A 15,606-nucleotide genomic window follows, 5' to 3' on the forward strand; every position below is an offset into this window, starting at 1 on the left:
CTGTCATATGGAACGCACTCAGTGTGTACATTGAAGAAAACAATTCAGCGTGAGGGACTGGTAGCCATGGCAACCTCCATACATAGCCACTTGGCCTAATTTGATGTCTGTAAGTGAATGATGTGGTGAAATGCAGTGAAATGAATGGAAGTAAAACTATAATGGATGACAGGGAGAGAAAAAAGAGGCCCAAAGACACTAATTGGCCACTCTCTTGTGTTTGATAATATGGTAGACATGCCTGTCTACACACACTAAATTATCATTCAAAATCCCTTCATGTCTGAGTCACCTAACGACAACACTGTCTTTCTATCTCACCTGATGGATTATGAAAAAAGGTTATTGTGGTCAGAGTGTCCTGCATCAGAATGAAGTAAAAGTGTTTTTATTTTTTATTATTATTGTTATTATTGGTTCTTGTTAAGGCAGTTATCGCAATATAATTGTATTGAGCAAGGATGCATTCAATTGATCAAAGGTGATAGTAAAGACTTTTACAATGTTAAAAAAAATGTATTTATATTTCAAATAAACATGCTTTTCTTTTGAATTTTTTTTAAACCTGAAAAAAGGATCAAAGTTTAAATCAATAATTTACATTTTAAAATATATGCTAATAGAAAACAGTTATCTTAAATTGGCTTTATTACAGTTATTACTCTATTTTTTTTTTAATTTTTGAATGTTGGTTAGAGATTGTTACACACACATGAATGATTCCTCAAATTGTGTGACTTGTTGAGAAGAGATGTTCTTTCAGTTTTCTGAGCAGTCAGACTTGATTTTCGCCTAGCATTTAATAAAATGGGCAAATTTTCCCATAGACTTGCATTGAACAAAGAACCAGAGCCATTTCTCAGAATGTCTTAAAGAAGGACTTTTTTGACTAGTTAACAACATCCTAGCATCCACCTAGTATAGGAGTGGTAATGGCCCAGTAATAGCCCAAAGCACCATAGCAACCTCATAGCAATGTCTTGGAATTATGGCAGGTCGGCCTGTAGTGGTCCACATTCATTAATTTTCTCTGCATTTATCTTTTCCTACATTTTTGTAACTTTTTTTGTTTGCCCCTTTTTTGTCCACCTGTCCCCATCTGTGTGTGTGCAGTGAATAGTTACGGTGATGATGGTGAGATTTCCAGCTTATCAAACAGCGATGAGGAGTTAGCAAAGCAGTTTGAGATCACTGTTTCCCGCTCACAAAGCTTCCGTTCGGGGGTTATGGAGCTCCACACCCAGAATGCACCAGGCCAACATCAAAAATTTAAACAGTTGGTGTCTGACCAGGAAGAAGGAAGCACAGATCCATCTGACTGTGAAGGTACACACCCACATTCTCCTATTATCTCTGACATTTACATATAAATGTGCATAGCGTAGTTATGCTTTACTGACATACATGACACATACGTATATGTTAAGCACACTGAATATTTCACTACACTTTGAAGCAGCTCCTCGCTGATCAATTGAGCTCAGAGCCATGGTTTAAAAAGAAAGACAGTAAAATGAAAGAAATTAATTTAATTCATTAAGGTCATTAATTATTTTAAAAGCATTTCTACTTGAAGGGTTTATGAGGGTATGTTTTCCTTGTGTGAGTGTGGATGATTGTGAATAAAATATTGTCTTCTATTCTGTCATCAGAATAATGCAAAAAATAATATAAGCCTTTCAAAACAAAATCTGACTTTGGCTGACTGTTTGGCTGATCTTTTTTTAACATAAAAAATAAAAAATTATCTAAAACACTTTGTCAATTAAAATCTAATTAATTAACTTTATGGTAAACCAGCATTGATATTTTTATTTAAAAGTATTAAAAATCATTAAAGTACTTTAAATAAAGCTGTAATAAAACAAAATAAATATTATATGGAAAACTTCAAAAGAAAGTTGTATTTATTTAGCCCTGCAAAGTGCAAACTACTAACACTAAACCTAAAACAAAAAAGGAATTAAAACAATAAAAAGGAATTAAAGTGACAAAAACCGAGAACTAATACTAAATTAAAAGAATTAAACCTTTAACTAAACTTAATTTATAATGACTAAAATAAAACTGGTAAGCCAAAAAAAAAAAATACTGTGCTGACTAGTGGTCTATGGAGTCCTTTTACTTTGATAATGTCTTTTTTTTATGGGAATGATATTTAACAAATGAGATGTATTTAATATTTTCTTGTTTCCTCTTAGAGAGCAGTACGATTACATAGGGATTGATTGCTTAGATTGATTCTGTTTTGAGAGTTCTAAGACGACCCAGGAATGAGAATTTAATGAATTTTCAAAACATTCAATCTAATAATGTTAAATAAAAATGCATATTAATTATTAGAACACTGACTTTATTGCCTCAGGCTAAATGCTAAAGCTAACCAATGTTTCAGGAGATGCAAAACAAATCCAAACGCCTTTTATAAATATTTATAAATGTGCTGCTTGTCACGCACTATTAATTCCCCTAATGCTCTGTACATTGCAATTAGACATAGCTCCACTAAAACAGCTTCCAGTTGTTTGTTTATGTCAAAATTTTCTTGCTGTATGGAGTTATAATTCTCAGAATGTTCATCAGAGCATTAGTTGCCATGGAAAAGCGTCTTTTTGGTTGCTGTGGTAACAAAGTAACTGGCCCTTTCTGCAGTTAATTGGTCACTGCTGCTGAGTACAACAGTTCGTACCCTGAAAGAGATTTCATTCAGTGAAATTCATAGAGTCATGTAGGACAAGCACTTAAAGCCGTAAATTACAATCATTGTCATCTGCTCCGGAGAGCCTGATTGGTCAAGGGAGCCTGTCCTGCAATTATGAGATCTGTCAGAATGTCAATAAAATTTCATTTGTTAAACATTCAGGGAAAGTGTGTGTGTGTGTGTGTGTGTGTGTGTGTGTGTGAGAGAGAGAGAGCTGTTAATCTTGTCTTCATTTCTCTATTAAAAATCTACTACTTAATTGTTCTTTCTAAATAACGTCTTCTGTTTATTTGAATTACTCAATGGAATAAAAATGTACAAATGAGATCTCTATAATCGCTCAGTTGTTTTTCATAAACTGCAGTGAGATTAAATGGAGACTTTTGCTTCTTAGATTGTTCCCCTGACATCGGTCTCCTTAAGTGTTTCATCAGAGAACTTAAAGATGTCTCAAACTGTGATCAGAAGTCTGCAATCAAAACACTGTTTCTATTTTTATTTATGCCAAGGGATTTTACAACATTTCATATAAACTAATTATCTCATTCTTTTCGTGTAGAAGCTGAGAGAAACAGTGTGCAGAGTTTTCTGGACCCCCTCTCGTCTAGGCGACATGTAGGGTCTGAGCCGAGAGACCCATTGTCACGGAGTCCTCTTTCTGAAGACCAGACGCTCACTGACCCCCTCTCTCTGATGGCAGAGCAGATATCTGTGGGCTCCCAAGACACAGGGGACGGTCTGGAAGCTCTACCCAGGGATGAGCGCAGTCGCCCGGGCAGTGTGGGGCGGCAAACTCCACAAAGGAGTCTGGCAGTCGACAATCATGGTTACGACAACAGTGTGGCTACGGATAGTACACCCACATGGAGCCCTGAGGTGTGTGTGCCTGTGTGCAGAAGAGCCAGATCTTTTCTTATCATTCTGTAAAGACTATGTTTAAAAGTTTGTGGTCAGTAAGAATTGTCTTTTATAGATATTAATACTTTTATTCAGCAGGGATGATCAAAAGTGACATTTACAATGTTACAACAGATTTCTATTTCAAACAAATTCTTTTTGAACTTTATCTTCATCAAATAACCCTGAAAAATATTTCCAAAAAAAAGATAAAGTTAAGCAGTTAAACTGTTTCCACAACTGTTTGATAGCACAAAATGTTTCTTGAACACCAAATCAGCATATTAGAATGATTTCTGAAGGATCATGTGACAATAGACTGGAGTAACGGCTTCTACATTTTAAAACAAAATAAAATTAAAACAGAAAACAGTTAAGTTGAAATAATATTTAGCAGTATTAAGGTTTTTGCTATATTTTGATCATCCAAATGCAGCCTTGGTAAGTACTAGGGGTTCTTTCAAAAACATTAATACATTTTGCTGACCTCCCCTTTAAGAATCAAAATGTATAATACAAAAATTGTGAATTTTATAAGATGATAGATAGATTTATTAAAATTTTAGTACATTTTTACTGTTGTGTATTATTACTATCTAGATCATTTAGATACTAGATCATCTACATTTCTCTCCACATCTCAAAGTGTTATGAGAACTAAATTCTAATGAATATTAATGAGTCGTCTGTGCTCTATAGCACTCATAGCTGTTGCTAATGGAAACACCTTGTGTTTATGTATTAGTTTCGCACCATAAAATCGTCCTCATTCATTTGAAGAGACATGGGAGGTTGTGTGTGAAAGTGTGTTTAGGTCTGTATGTTTACATTCATTGAGTATGTCTGTGTTTACATATGCAAATGAGGATTTCCTTTCTCTATCAGCATGAACAATCTCCATCCCACCCTCTGAGCGCTTCCCCTCGTGGGCATATCTCAAAATGTGGTGACCTCACACTTGCCCTCGACTACCGGGCTGAATCCCACAGGCTCCTGGTCACAGTGATAATGGCCCAAGGCATTCCAGACAAGGCACGGAGCGGCATGGACTCCTGGCTGGTGCACGTGGTGCTGTTACCTGGGAAACGACAGCGGCACAAGACGGCCGTACAGAAAGGCTCCATGCCCAGGTTTGAGGAGACATTCCGGTTCTCACATCTAGAGCTGGGGGACCTGGGTTCCTCTGCACTCCGGTTCCGCCTGTATGCACTGGGGAAGATGAACAAGGAGAGGATGATGGGAGAGGCCATGTACAGGCTGAGCAGACTGACTCAAACAGGGCGCTTCCAAATCACGCTGGTGCTGGAGCCACGTAGTAATCTCAAGGTGTGTGTGTGTGTGTGTACTTGCTTTGATAGTATTCATAGTTTGTTTGTTCTTTTGTAAAGTGTCATGGTTCAGCAGTTAGGATTTTTCAGATGGCATGATTTGGCCCCACTACAAAAAAATATTTTTAAAATATTTAAAAAAATATAGCAGAAAAGCACATTTTTCAATTCAATAGAGATAATGAAACACTGTCTCAGAACTGTGTAATGCTGAAAATGATTTTACAAAGTTGTAATGGAAGATTATTGGAGTATGTTTTTCTATATAAAAATGTAGCATTTATTTAAATTACTTGTTACTTGCCATTTTGTAAAAAAATTTTATTTCTAATTATTATTATTACTCATTTCTAGTTTTTCTAAATATTTGTGAATTAACTAGCAGTTTTGCTGTGAAAATTATTATTATTATTATGTTTTTTTTTTTTTTTTTTACGTTTACACTGTCCTTATATTAAAGGCTCAAGTGGACAAAATAAATACAAATCATTTCACAAATAAATGATAAAGAAATGGCAAGTAGCATATTGAGTAATTATGTAAAAAATTTGAAGTAGGAAGACTGAAATAGTACAGTGTCCATATGTTGAAAAATGAGGTGGAATTATACTTTATGTACAAATGCTGTCCCTCCCTGCAGACAGTAGACTCCCCGGTGTCTTTCAGTACTCAGAGTGACAGTGCTTCCTCCACTCATTCTGTTTCTCACGGCGGAAACCCAGAACTACTGCTGGGTTTATCATATAACGCCACCACAGGACGACTGTCTGTGGAGATCATTAAAGGCAGCCATTTCCGTAACTTCACACTCAACAGACCTCCAGGTAAACACACCATCCCACTCACACTAACAGAGGCTCACAAACACATTCATGGGCATCATTAGAACATCAGGATTGACTCTTGAGCAAATAACCTTTTGTAAAGCCATCTGATATTGATTTAGACGTAAATGTACTGCAATAGATCATTTCTACACAAACAAGCTGCTATAACAGACATTTGTACTATTACATTCTGAATGTGTCATCCTCACAAGTTGTGTTGTGGGTCAAACATCAGGCTTTTAGAGTTCATGCTGTTCGTATGACTCTTAATCTGTCATGGTCTCATCTCACAATGATGCTTCTCTGTGAATGGAGTTACAGGGCATTCAATCGATCACAGAACCCCAGATCTTTTTCTCACACCTCTTGCATCAAGTCGATGAGTCACTGCTGATGTAAACCATACACACACACATACACACATACTGTGATATAATGCTGTCACAGTTTTGTGCTTTCTTCAAAAATAAAAACAATATTTGTTTTTGTGGTTATATACTCTACCTTTAGTGTTAATACAATTTTTGAATGTCTCTTAAATGAATAGTTCATTCCTAATAGAAAATGTAGTCATCCTCAGGCCATCCAAGTGTCCAAACAGCTGATAAAAACATCACAGTTATCCACAAGTAATCCACACGATTCTACTTCAGGCCATTGCTTCTGGTTAAAATATGAGTGCTCTATACAGATTAAGGTGCTTCGTCTGATCCAGAAGAGAAATATGCACAGATCAAGTCCAAAGAGTCCAAAACAATTAAAAAAAAAATATCTTGGAGGATTTTGATGTGAGAGGACAACAGGGCATGAACCTTTTCACTGTAGGAACCATTATTATATATTATGGACTGTATTTTAGCCAGAAACTATGGTTTAAAGTTAAAACACAGTCATAGATTTGTTTCTTACAGAAGCACAACTTTTCTCTTCACAAGATTTTAATTGTTGGACTGGAGTCGAGTGGATTACTTGTGGATTATTGTGATGATGTAATCAGATGTTTGGACTCTCATTCTGACAGCACCCAATTGTGAGCATGTGATGTAATGCTAAATTTCTCTAAATCTGTTCCTATGAAGAAACAAATTCATCTACATCTGAAACAAATTCACAGATGAGTATTATCCAATAACAAAAAATTTGATCACTGGGCTAAAATGGAATAAATGTAAAATGGAATAAAATATAAATTTGAATGTTCTAGATTAATTAAATATATTGAGGTGAGATTTAGTGACCTGTGTTTCTCTTTCAGATACATTTGGCAAGCTCACTCTGTTAAACTCCATGGGACAAGAGATTTCCCGCTGTAAGACGTCCATCCGTCGCAGTCAACCGAATCCTGTCTTCAAGGAGACGTTTGTCTTCCAGGTCGCGCTGTTCCAACTTTCAGATGTCACATTAATGGTCTCCATTTACAATCGGCGGAACATGAAATGCAAGGAGATGATTGGCTGGGTGACTCTGGGCCAGAACAGCAGTGGTGAGGAAGAGCTTCTTCACTGGCAGGATATGAAGGAGAGTGGAAACAAGCAAGTCTGCCGCTGGCACACACTACTTGAAGCTTAGAGGAGAGAGATAGAAGTCTAATCATTCATACCTACTTCATCCAGCTGGGTTTTCCTTTGGGAAGGATGTGAAAGCCAAGACCAAAATGCCCACAAAAACAGAAATGAACAAGCACTTTTAACAGTTTAAAAGAAAGATAATAAAGCAACTGTGAAAATCTTGGAAGCATACATAAAAACACAAAGAAACACCCACACATCACTTTTCTTTCTCCCTGGGAGTACTTGATACAGGCTCTTATCTGGTAACCAGGAAATGACTTCATGGTGTAATATACTGACTACTCTCTTCAACCCCAGCAGCAACCAATCAAAAATTATTATTGCCAGAGCCACGGTGATTGTCGCCTAGTGATTTCATGAATGGAGGATTGATTTGAAATGATAATGTCTTTCTTTAGACACCAGAAGCAGTTTTGGTGAGACCAAATGTTAAACTGTTGAACACGTGCCCTTTCAATCATGCTCTCCTATTGGTGAGAGTAAAGCTGTTTCTTTTTGTTACATTTGACATCTTTTTATTATGTTTTACGTCAAAATATGACTTTATGCCCTAAATTACTTCAGGGCATAGTTGACCTAATTTCTGTCATTATTTACTCACCCTCGTAATGTTCCATTATGAATTGTTTTGATTCTGCTAAGGAAAACTAAGGTTTTTAAACTCTTTTCAGAAATTTAATTGAATGGGGACTGGTGCTGGTCAGGCTTAAAAAATACTAATTTTATTCATTGAAAATTTAGACATCCAGCTTTGTTCTACTGTGCATGTTTACAAGTGAATCTGATTAGCGAATGAATCCTTTTACTCAATTTAGTTTAATGATACAGTTCTCAACAATGGTATGAATTATTCATTTGAAGAGATTTATCTGGTTCTCAAATTCATTTGAATCAATTCCTCGAAGATCTGATCACAAATGCTTAACAGACCACTGGAGATTATTATTGCATACATTGTTCCTCTCACAGAGCTATTCTATGGCTTGGAGTATAGTGTCCAAGCCAAATGTATTAGTTTTTATAATGCTTGTGAATCCATCTTGAAGCTTGAAATCTCCAGTTCCCTTTTTGTTTCAAATTTCTTGGAAAGAGACCAATCCTACGTACTAAAACTCAGAGCACAGACACTTATGCATGTTCAAGAAAATCTTCAGACGAACTTAACACTGTCCTTATTACATTAAATCCCAAACTCTTTTCTAATGCATGCCTGTAATGCTTTATGTATAAAGTGCCTGATCTGATCAAACCTTTATGGAGCTTTTATTTATAGCCAGTGTTATTGGATATAAGCATGAAAAACTCATGGCATTACTCATGGCATTACAAATGCATGGACCACGTGTTTTAAAAATCAGTAGTGCCTGTTTTGCATGCATTCAAATACAAAGTGGTTTTTGGAGATAAATGCATATATTTTGTCTATTATTAAAGACATCCCTAATACACTACTTTTGTGCTTTGTTATGATTCGGAACATCAGTAAATCTTTATTTTGTAACACTGATTTTGCATAAATCTTAGTGTATCACAACTGTGAAAATGGGTGATACTGGCAGAAGAAAATGTTGCTTCAACTGACAGTAACCAACCATATGATCATAATCTGTTGATCAGGCTGACATAAAATCTAAAACCGTTTGCCAGAAGAGTGAGTGTATTAATTTTCCAATCTTGTAATGTTTGCATACAGGAGTGGAAAAATAATTTATGCTCGAATGAGATAAATAAGCATAGAGACGGGAGGTTAAAAGATAATTTAAGAGTTTAAAATGTTTAAAACCATTATGACATACCATATACTAATGCAAGTAGATAGATATGCTGCATGAGTATACGAGTAATAAAACCTTTCAAAAGTGTATATATATATATATATATATATATATTCTAAGGAGATAAGCCATATGTTAAGAAATACGTAAAAAGAGAGAGAAGGAAACGCAGCAGCAGAGGATGCGAGAAGAATGGATTTTGATGCTGGAGCGTCATCATTGCATAGTGACTCTCCTAGCAACAGGAAACATCTGTTTCAGCGTCGACCAATCAGCAGCCGGTGCAGTATTGCTCGCTGCACAGAAAGGGTATATTTTAAGAGCCGAGAGTGAGCCGAATACTACAGGGATTATATGAAAAGCAAGACTTCGACATCTGGGGGCGAAGCGTCAAGCTCACGCGGAGCTGAAAACGGCTACATTCGGCACAGCATGAGCTGTTTTTTGAGCCTCTGGTTTGATGAAGAACGCGCGTGCGAGGACTGCTAATGTGGCTTTATAAATAAGGTAGGAATGTTTAGCTCTGTTAATCATGTTTTTTTTTCATCTCTGTGAGCGCACTTAAAAGATAATGTTCTATTTTTACTGCACGCTTTTGTTTATTTTGTAACAGTCATAGCAGATGCAATTCCCATTCTCTAGTTTGGATTTTTTTTGGAAGATGCGCGTTCTGTGATTCATTCATTAGCGTGGGTGAGTGGTTGCTTATACTGCATTGTACAATATAATACACGCATGCATATTCTGTGCTATTTTCAGTTATTGAAGGTACTTATTTGGTACACTGTAGAAAAAATAAATAATATTCTTAAAAATATATATATAAAATTATATATATATATATATATATATATATATATATATATATATATATATATAAGACCTGTAAGTTGCATTACAATGAGGCTATATTTTCCACTTTAATTTTTAGTTTAGAATATTCTTAAATGTTTTACAAAATTATAAAGTATTTTCATGGAGAAATTTAAAGAAAGTTTTTTTTTTTGCCCTGAAATTTTAGTACATTTTAGATTGTGATGAAATTATGTTTCAAGTCAAATTACTATCTTAAATAAAAATATTTTTGTTTGCATGGAATGGGTCACTTCATGTGGCCCACATTAACAGGACAAGCTCAATACTTACAGGCTAATCTTGCTTTGTTTACCCTGAGGATTGGATAATGTTGCTGAAAAATAATGATCATGGCTGAATGCAAAATAGCATTTCTAAAATTACATCAGAAAGCGAAAACTATTGCTTTTGCTTAGTGTTGTGTTGCATCCAGTATCAAAGACAGCTGAAGAGTTCAGATGCAAAAGTACCACCTGAAATTTTTTTCTAATATTTGCATTTTTATCAGGCTCCTATATGTTTAGGTTCAGTAATACTTTAATAGAAATGGATTAGGTTCAGGTTACTTTAAAGGCAATGTATTAGGTTCAGTTTACTTTAATGGCAATATATAAGTTCTTTTCTATGCCATTAATGTGAAAAAAACTGACATAAATAGGAGCCTGATAAAAATGAAAATTTTAGATGAAAATTTTAGACGGCACTTAGAGGCTTTTGCATCTGAACTCTTCAATTGCTATTTTGTCCAGAGTGCTCCTTTAGCAAGAAAATCAATTTTAAAAAATCTAATAAAAATGTTGAATTGCCTTATTTATTATAAAATAGGCTAAATAAAGTCATTTCATATAAAATAAAATAAATGTTTATGCTTCTGTTAATTTTAAGTAAATAAATAAAAGTAATATAAAATTAAATATCATAATAATTAAGAATAATTCATGATAGTTATGAGTAATATTAAGATAAATAATAATTTATGCACAATTGGCCAGAATTCTCTTCATATAAACGTCATTGCATCATGTGGCATATACCATCAAGGTTATCAGTACAATTAAAATAACAAACCGATTTTAGTTCAAACATGTTAATTGGACCTGCTTAAAATGCTTTTAAAATGATTACATTTAATGACGTTTACATTTAGAACTGTACAATATACAGCCACCAAAACGTATTGTATTTTTAACAAAGGAAAATTACTTTTTTGTCTTATAGCCTATTTATAGAGAGAATAAGTGCGCAAACTCACACGCAGCCCACACTAATCTTTCCACCCACGCGCACTGCGCGCCACTTGTGTTGACAGAGCAAGCGGCACGTTTCTTTTAGAATTAAGACGTCGTACAACACACGTCACAGCTGCCTGCAGGTGTCGTTACATTTACTGCAACAGTTCTTGCCCGATATGTATTCGCGTTTTTGAGACAGAACTACACGAATATCTGTATGTAATAGGGGCTAGATGTCAAGCATTCACACCAGTTTAATTCTAACCTTAATCGGAAAGTAAACAACAAGATTTAGTAAACGATACTGTCTCTTTCTTTCTATGACTAGAAACCATTAGGCAATGTGTGTGAGCCAGAGGAAAGCGTCTCAGGTGAATAGAGGATTTGTCAGAGAGGTGTGTGATTGTGTCTGCGTGAAGCAGTTCTCAGGTAATTAATACACACAACACACAGGCCTTGTTACATAACACACTACCTGTAGTCTAATCCACTTTACCCATGGTATAGTGTTAGGAACACATTTACACTGATGGAATTGTTTTATATTGAATCATCTTTCACAGTAAGAGATTGAAAAAAAGAGATGTTACATTTGTAAAAATCCAATTTACATCCATTTGCAAAGCCACAGTTTTCACAAAATCCCTGTGTGCTCGTCTGCAGGGTCTTTCCTCTAAGACTGCCCTCAACGGTCAACAACGTCGAAAGTCGCCTACTTTAAGCGCAAATATGCGGAAGAGGAGGATGTTCGGGGAAGCCTACATGGATATTTACAAAAAGTGAGTGGCATTTGAAATGTATATGTATAAACTCGGCAGCCATATCACCCTGGAGCCCAAGACCAGTTTCCCACTGAAGCTAAGCAGGACTGAGCCTGGTCAGTACCTGGATGGGAGACCTCCTGTGAAAACTAGGTTGCTGCTGGAAGAGGTGCTAGTGAGGCCAGTAGGGGGTGCTCACCCTGTGGTCTGTGTGGGTCCTATTGCCCCAGTGTAGTGATGGGGACACTATACTGTCAACAAGCACCATCCTTCAGAAGAGACGTTAAACCGAGGTCCTGACTCTCTGTGGTCAGTAAAAAATCCCAGGATGTCTTTCGAAAAGAGTAGAGGTGCGACCTCGGCATGCTGGCTAAATTCACCCATTTGCCTCCGACCATCATGGCCTCCTAAAAATCCCCATATCCGCTGATTGGCTTCATCACTCTGTCTCCTCTCCACCAGTAAGCTGGTGTGTGGTGGGTGTTCTGGCGCAATATGGCTGCCGTCGCATCATCCAGGTGGATGCTGCACACTGGTGGTGGATGAGGAGATACCCCCCGACAATGTAAGCGCTTTGAGTGCCTAGAAAAGCGCTATATAAATGTAATTAATTATTATTATAATTATTATTAAACATTACATTGGCTTTACATAGCCTTGTTTGAAAGATTTGAAAAAAGTTTTGAAAAAGTTTGTAAGTTTCTAGACAGACAGACAGGCAGACAGACAGACAGACAGACAGACAGACAGATAGACAGATAGACAGATAGACAGACAGACAGACAGACAGATAGACAGATAGACAGATAGACAGACAGACAGATAGACAGATAGACAGATAGATAGATAGATAGATAGATAGATAGATAGATAGATAGATAGATAGATAGATAGATCCCGGGCGCCGCAGCATAAATGGCTGTGTGTGCTCACAGTGTGTTTGTGTGTGTTCACTGCTCTGTGTGTGTGCATTTCGGATGGGTTAAATGCAGAGCACAAATTCTGAGTATGGGTCACCATACTTGGCTGAATGTCACTTAACAGATATACAGATTGACAGGCAGATGATAGATAGATAGACAGACAGATAGATAGATAGATAGATAGATAGATAGATAGATAGATAGATAGATAGATAGATAGATAGATAGATAGATAGATAGATAGATAGATAGATAGATAGATAGATAGATAGATAGATAGATAGATAGATAGATAGATTATCTAGTTGTCCATTTCATGTAAACATCCTGTTCACGTCTGCTCCTGTCTCATGTCTTCACATTTGACATCTTCCAACTGTCTCTCCTCACCTCTCTGTCTCTCCTTACCTGTCTGTCTCTCCTCACCTGTCTGTCTCTCCTCACCTGTCTGTCTCTCCTCAGCACCTGATCCTGCGTGAGGAACGCAGCTGCATCCTGCGCCTGTCTCTGCAGAAGCTGCGTTTCCTAGACGACCCTGAGGCTTACCTCCGCCGTTCTGTGCTCATCAACAACCTGCTACGCAAGATCCACCTGGATGAAGCCCAGAGGGAGAGAGAGAAACAGAGATATGAAGAGGCAGAGGAGACTGAGTGGAGGCGGAAGAGACTGAAGGTGGTGCTCAAGGAGTTCCAGCAGTACAAGCTGCTGCCGTATTCATCTTCCCCAGCCTCATGCATCTGTGGCCTGGGCAGCTGCCACACCCTGCCTCCTGATCATGGAGCTTCAATGCTACTCTACCATTTGGATGATAAAGCATAAGATGTCATCGCGCACATGCAGGGGTTTTATTCCAACTGTCTACGACTGATTTCAAGGAGCCAGCATTAAGGAAGAAGGGGATTCTGGTTTGTGTGCATTTGAGCTTGTGCTGGTGAGCGTGCGCTCTGAGGTTTGTGATGTGACAGGTGTTATCCATATCAGGGTGTGTTTTTCCAACCGGAAAAAGATATCATCCTGTTATCACTGCCTCACTCTGTTGAACTTTGACCACAGACATTTTGTTTTCATAAATTTGCTTTAGTGAGCTATAATCCTAAGCATTGTTTTCAGGGATAAAAAAGGCAAACAAGAAGCCATGCACCTTGTGGTTGTTATTTTATGTTTTTAGAAGAAAAAAAAGAGACGGAAATTAAAATTTTAAGTGTCAAAGTCCCAGCTGTTCTTTAGGATAGAGTGATTTTACTGAAGCTTTGTTGCAGTGAAATTGACTTTTTTTTTTGGATAAGTGGCTAATGATGTCGAAATAGTAATGATTTTTTAAAAGACTTTGATAGCACTTTATTTTACAGTCCTTTTCCTCATGTACATACTATGTACTTACTATGGTAATTACAATAACTATGTAATAACTAGGTACTAACCCTGAACCTACCCCTAAACCTAACCCTACCCAATGTAGTTACCTTGTATTACCAGAACATTCTTTGACAAATACACTGTATGTACTCTTTAATTATGTAAGTACATGCATTGTCGCCATATGGGGGGGGGGGGGAGTTAGGACAATTCCAAGGGCCCCTGGTTGAAAGGGGGGCCAACAAATAGGTAAAAACTCATTTAACATTTGTATTATATTATACACTATATAAACCATCATCATTGAGTACATTTCAAATAATAATAAAATGAATGATGTCTTTGATTTTACTTAATTTGGCAATAAAAGTTAAATATCACCATTGACCTAAAAATAAAACATCCATATTGACCGACCACCCCCCTGTATCTGCATGAAATGGTTTGGTCCTGCCGCCCTTAGCGCACTTATCAGTGACGGTGTTTAGTTAGTTTCAAATGCAGACAGTCAATCAATGCACGGCGCGCTAATAAATAATAAAACGCGAACTAGCGATCTGAAACAATGGCCTCAGCACCCGAAGGGGCAGGGAAGAGGTGACCAGACGACCCTTTTTTCCCGGGAGTCACAATTTCCCGGGAATCACGCTGCTAGAAGTTCTTATTGTCATAATTGATTCAAGATTTTCCAAATGTATTCCTTGATTAAAATTTCTCATAAGCTTAATTGATTTGGTCTAAAGAGAGAAGAATTAATGATTATTTTAATTTGAAAACTACATATAAATTAGCTACCACTGTGTTTATGACTTAGCATCATTCCAGGGACTCCAGGGAGGCATAAGTGCCTTTCACCCTGTTACAACTTGATAAACCACTGAAACGATTTTGGAAACATTATTTTAAGGTAAAAAATGTTACATAGTGTTGCTTTAAGGACATATTTATGGTGGCTTTTAATCTTGCATCAAATAGTGAGCTGCATACTCTATGCAGATTTGCATTTACAAATCACCAGCAGTAAATATTGTGCTAGTACTAGTATTGAACTACAAGCAGCAAGACAGTTGCAAGCCTTTGATTAGAGTTATGTAAAGCTTTTGATGGGACAGTTAGGTCCTAGAGATGTGGTGACAACAGCTGTGCAATTAGATTTTTTTTGTCATGGGGCCCAAAATTCCTGGCAGCGCCCCTGAGTACATGTACTGTAAAATAAAGCACAACCAAGACGTCTCCTTACCTTTAACAAAATCCAAAAAAAAAGGAAAATGTATATGTATAAGGAAAATGTATGTAACTGCACTACAGTTTATAACGGTGTTTTCACTCATTTGTTCTTTTTAACAAATTTAGGTTGTCTGTCCAGTTTGTCTGGCCAGT

General features: G+C 36.7%; 1 protein-coding gene and 1 long non-coding RNA gene across 5 annotated transcripts in view; both read left to right on the top strand.

Moving 5' to 3' along the window:
• Positions 1–8,775, top strand: part of LOC132110487 (synaptotagmin-16-like) — a 27,211-nt gene extending 18,436 nt beyond the window's left edge. For all 4 annotated transcript variants that reach the window (XM_059517134.1, XM_059517131.1, XM_059517130.1 and 1 more), the window contains 5 exons: positions 1,114–1,326; positions 3,261–3,577; positions 4,484–4,924; positions 5,567–5,750; positions 7,009–8,775. In XM_059517134.1, the coding sequence (XP_059373117.1) occupies positions 1,114–1,326; positions 3,261–3,577; positions 4,484–4,924; positions 5,567–5,750; positions 7,009–7,322 (1,469 nt within the window). In that variant the 3' untranslated portion in view covers positions 7,323–8,775. The remainder of the gene's footprint in view (positions 1–1,113; positions 1,327–3,260; positions 3,578–4,483; positions 4,925–5,566; positions 5,751–7,008) is intronic.
• A 577-nt stretch (positions 8,776–9,352) lies between these two features.
• LOC132111106 (uncharacterized) lies at positions 9,353–14,381 on the top strand. Its single transcript, XR_009424732.1, has 4 exons — positions 9,353–9,606; positions 11,515–11,615; positions 11,850–11,965; positions 13,333–14,381. It is a non-coding gene; the product is annotated as an uncharacterized LOC132111106 (long non-coding RNA).
• Positions 14,382–15,606: the final 1,225 nt, after the last annotated feature.

Source organism: Carassius carassius, chromosome 30 (genome assembly GCF_963082965.1).
Source record: "Carassius carassius chromosome 30, fCarCar2.1, whole genome shotgun sequence".
Classification (NCBI taxonomy): domain Eukaryota; kingdom Metazoa; phylum Chordata; class Actinopteri; order Cypriniformes; family Cyprinidae; genus Carassius; species Carassius carassius.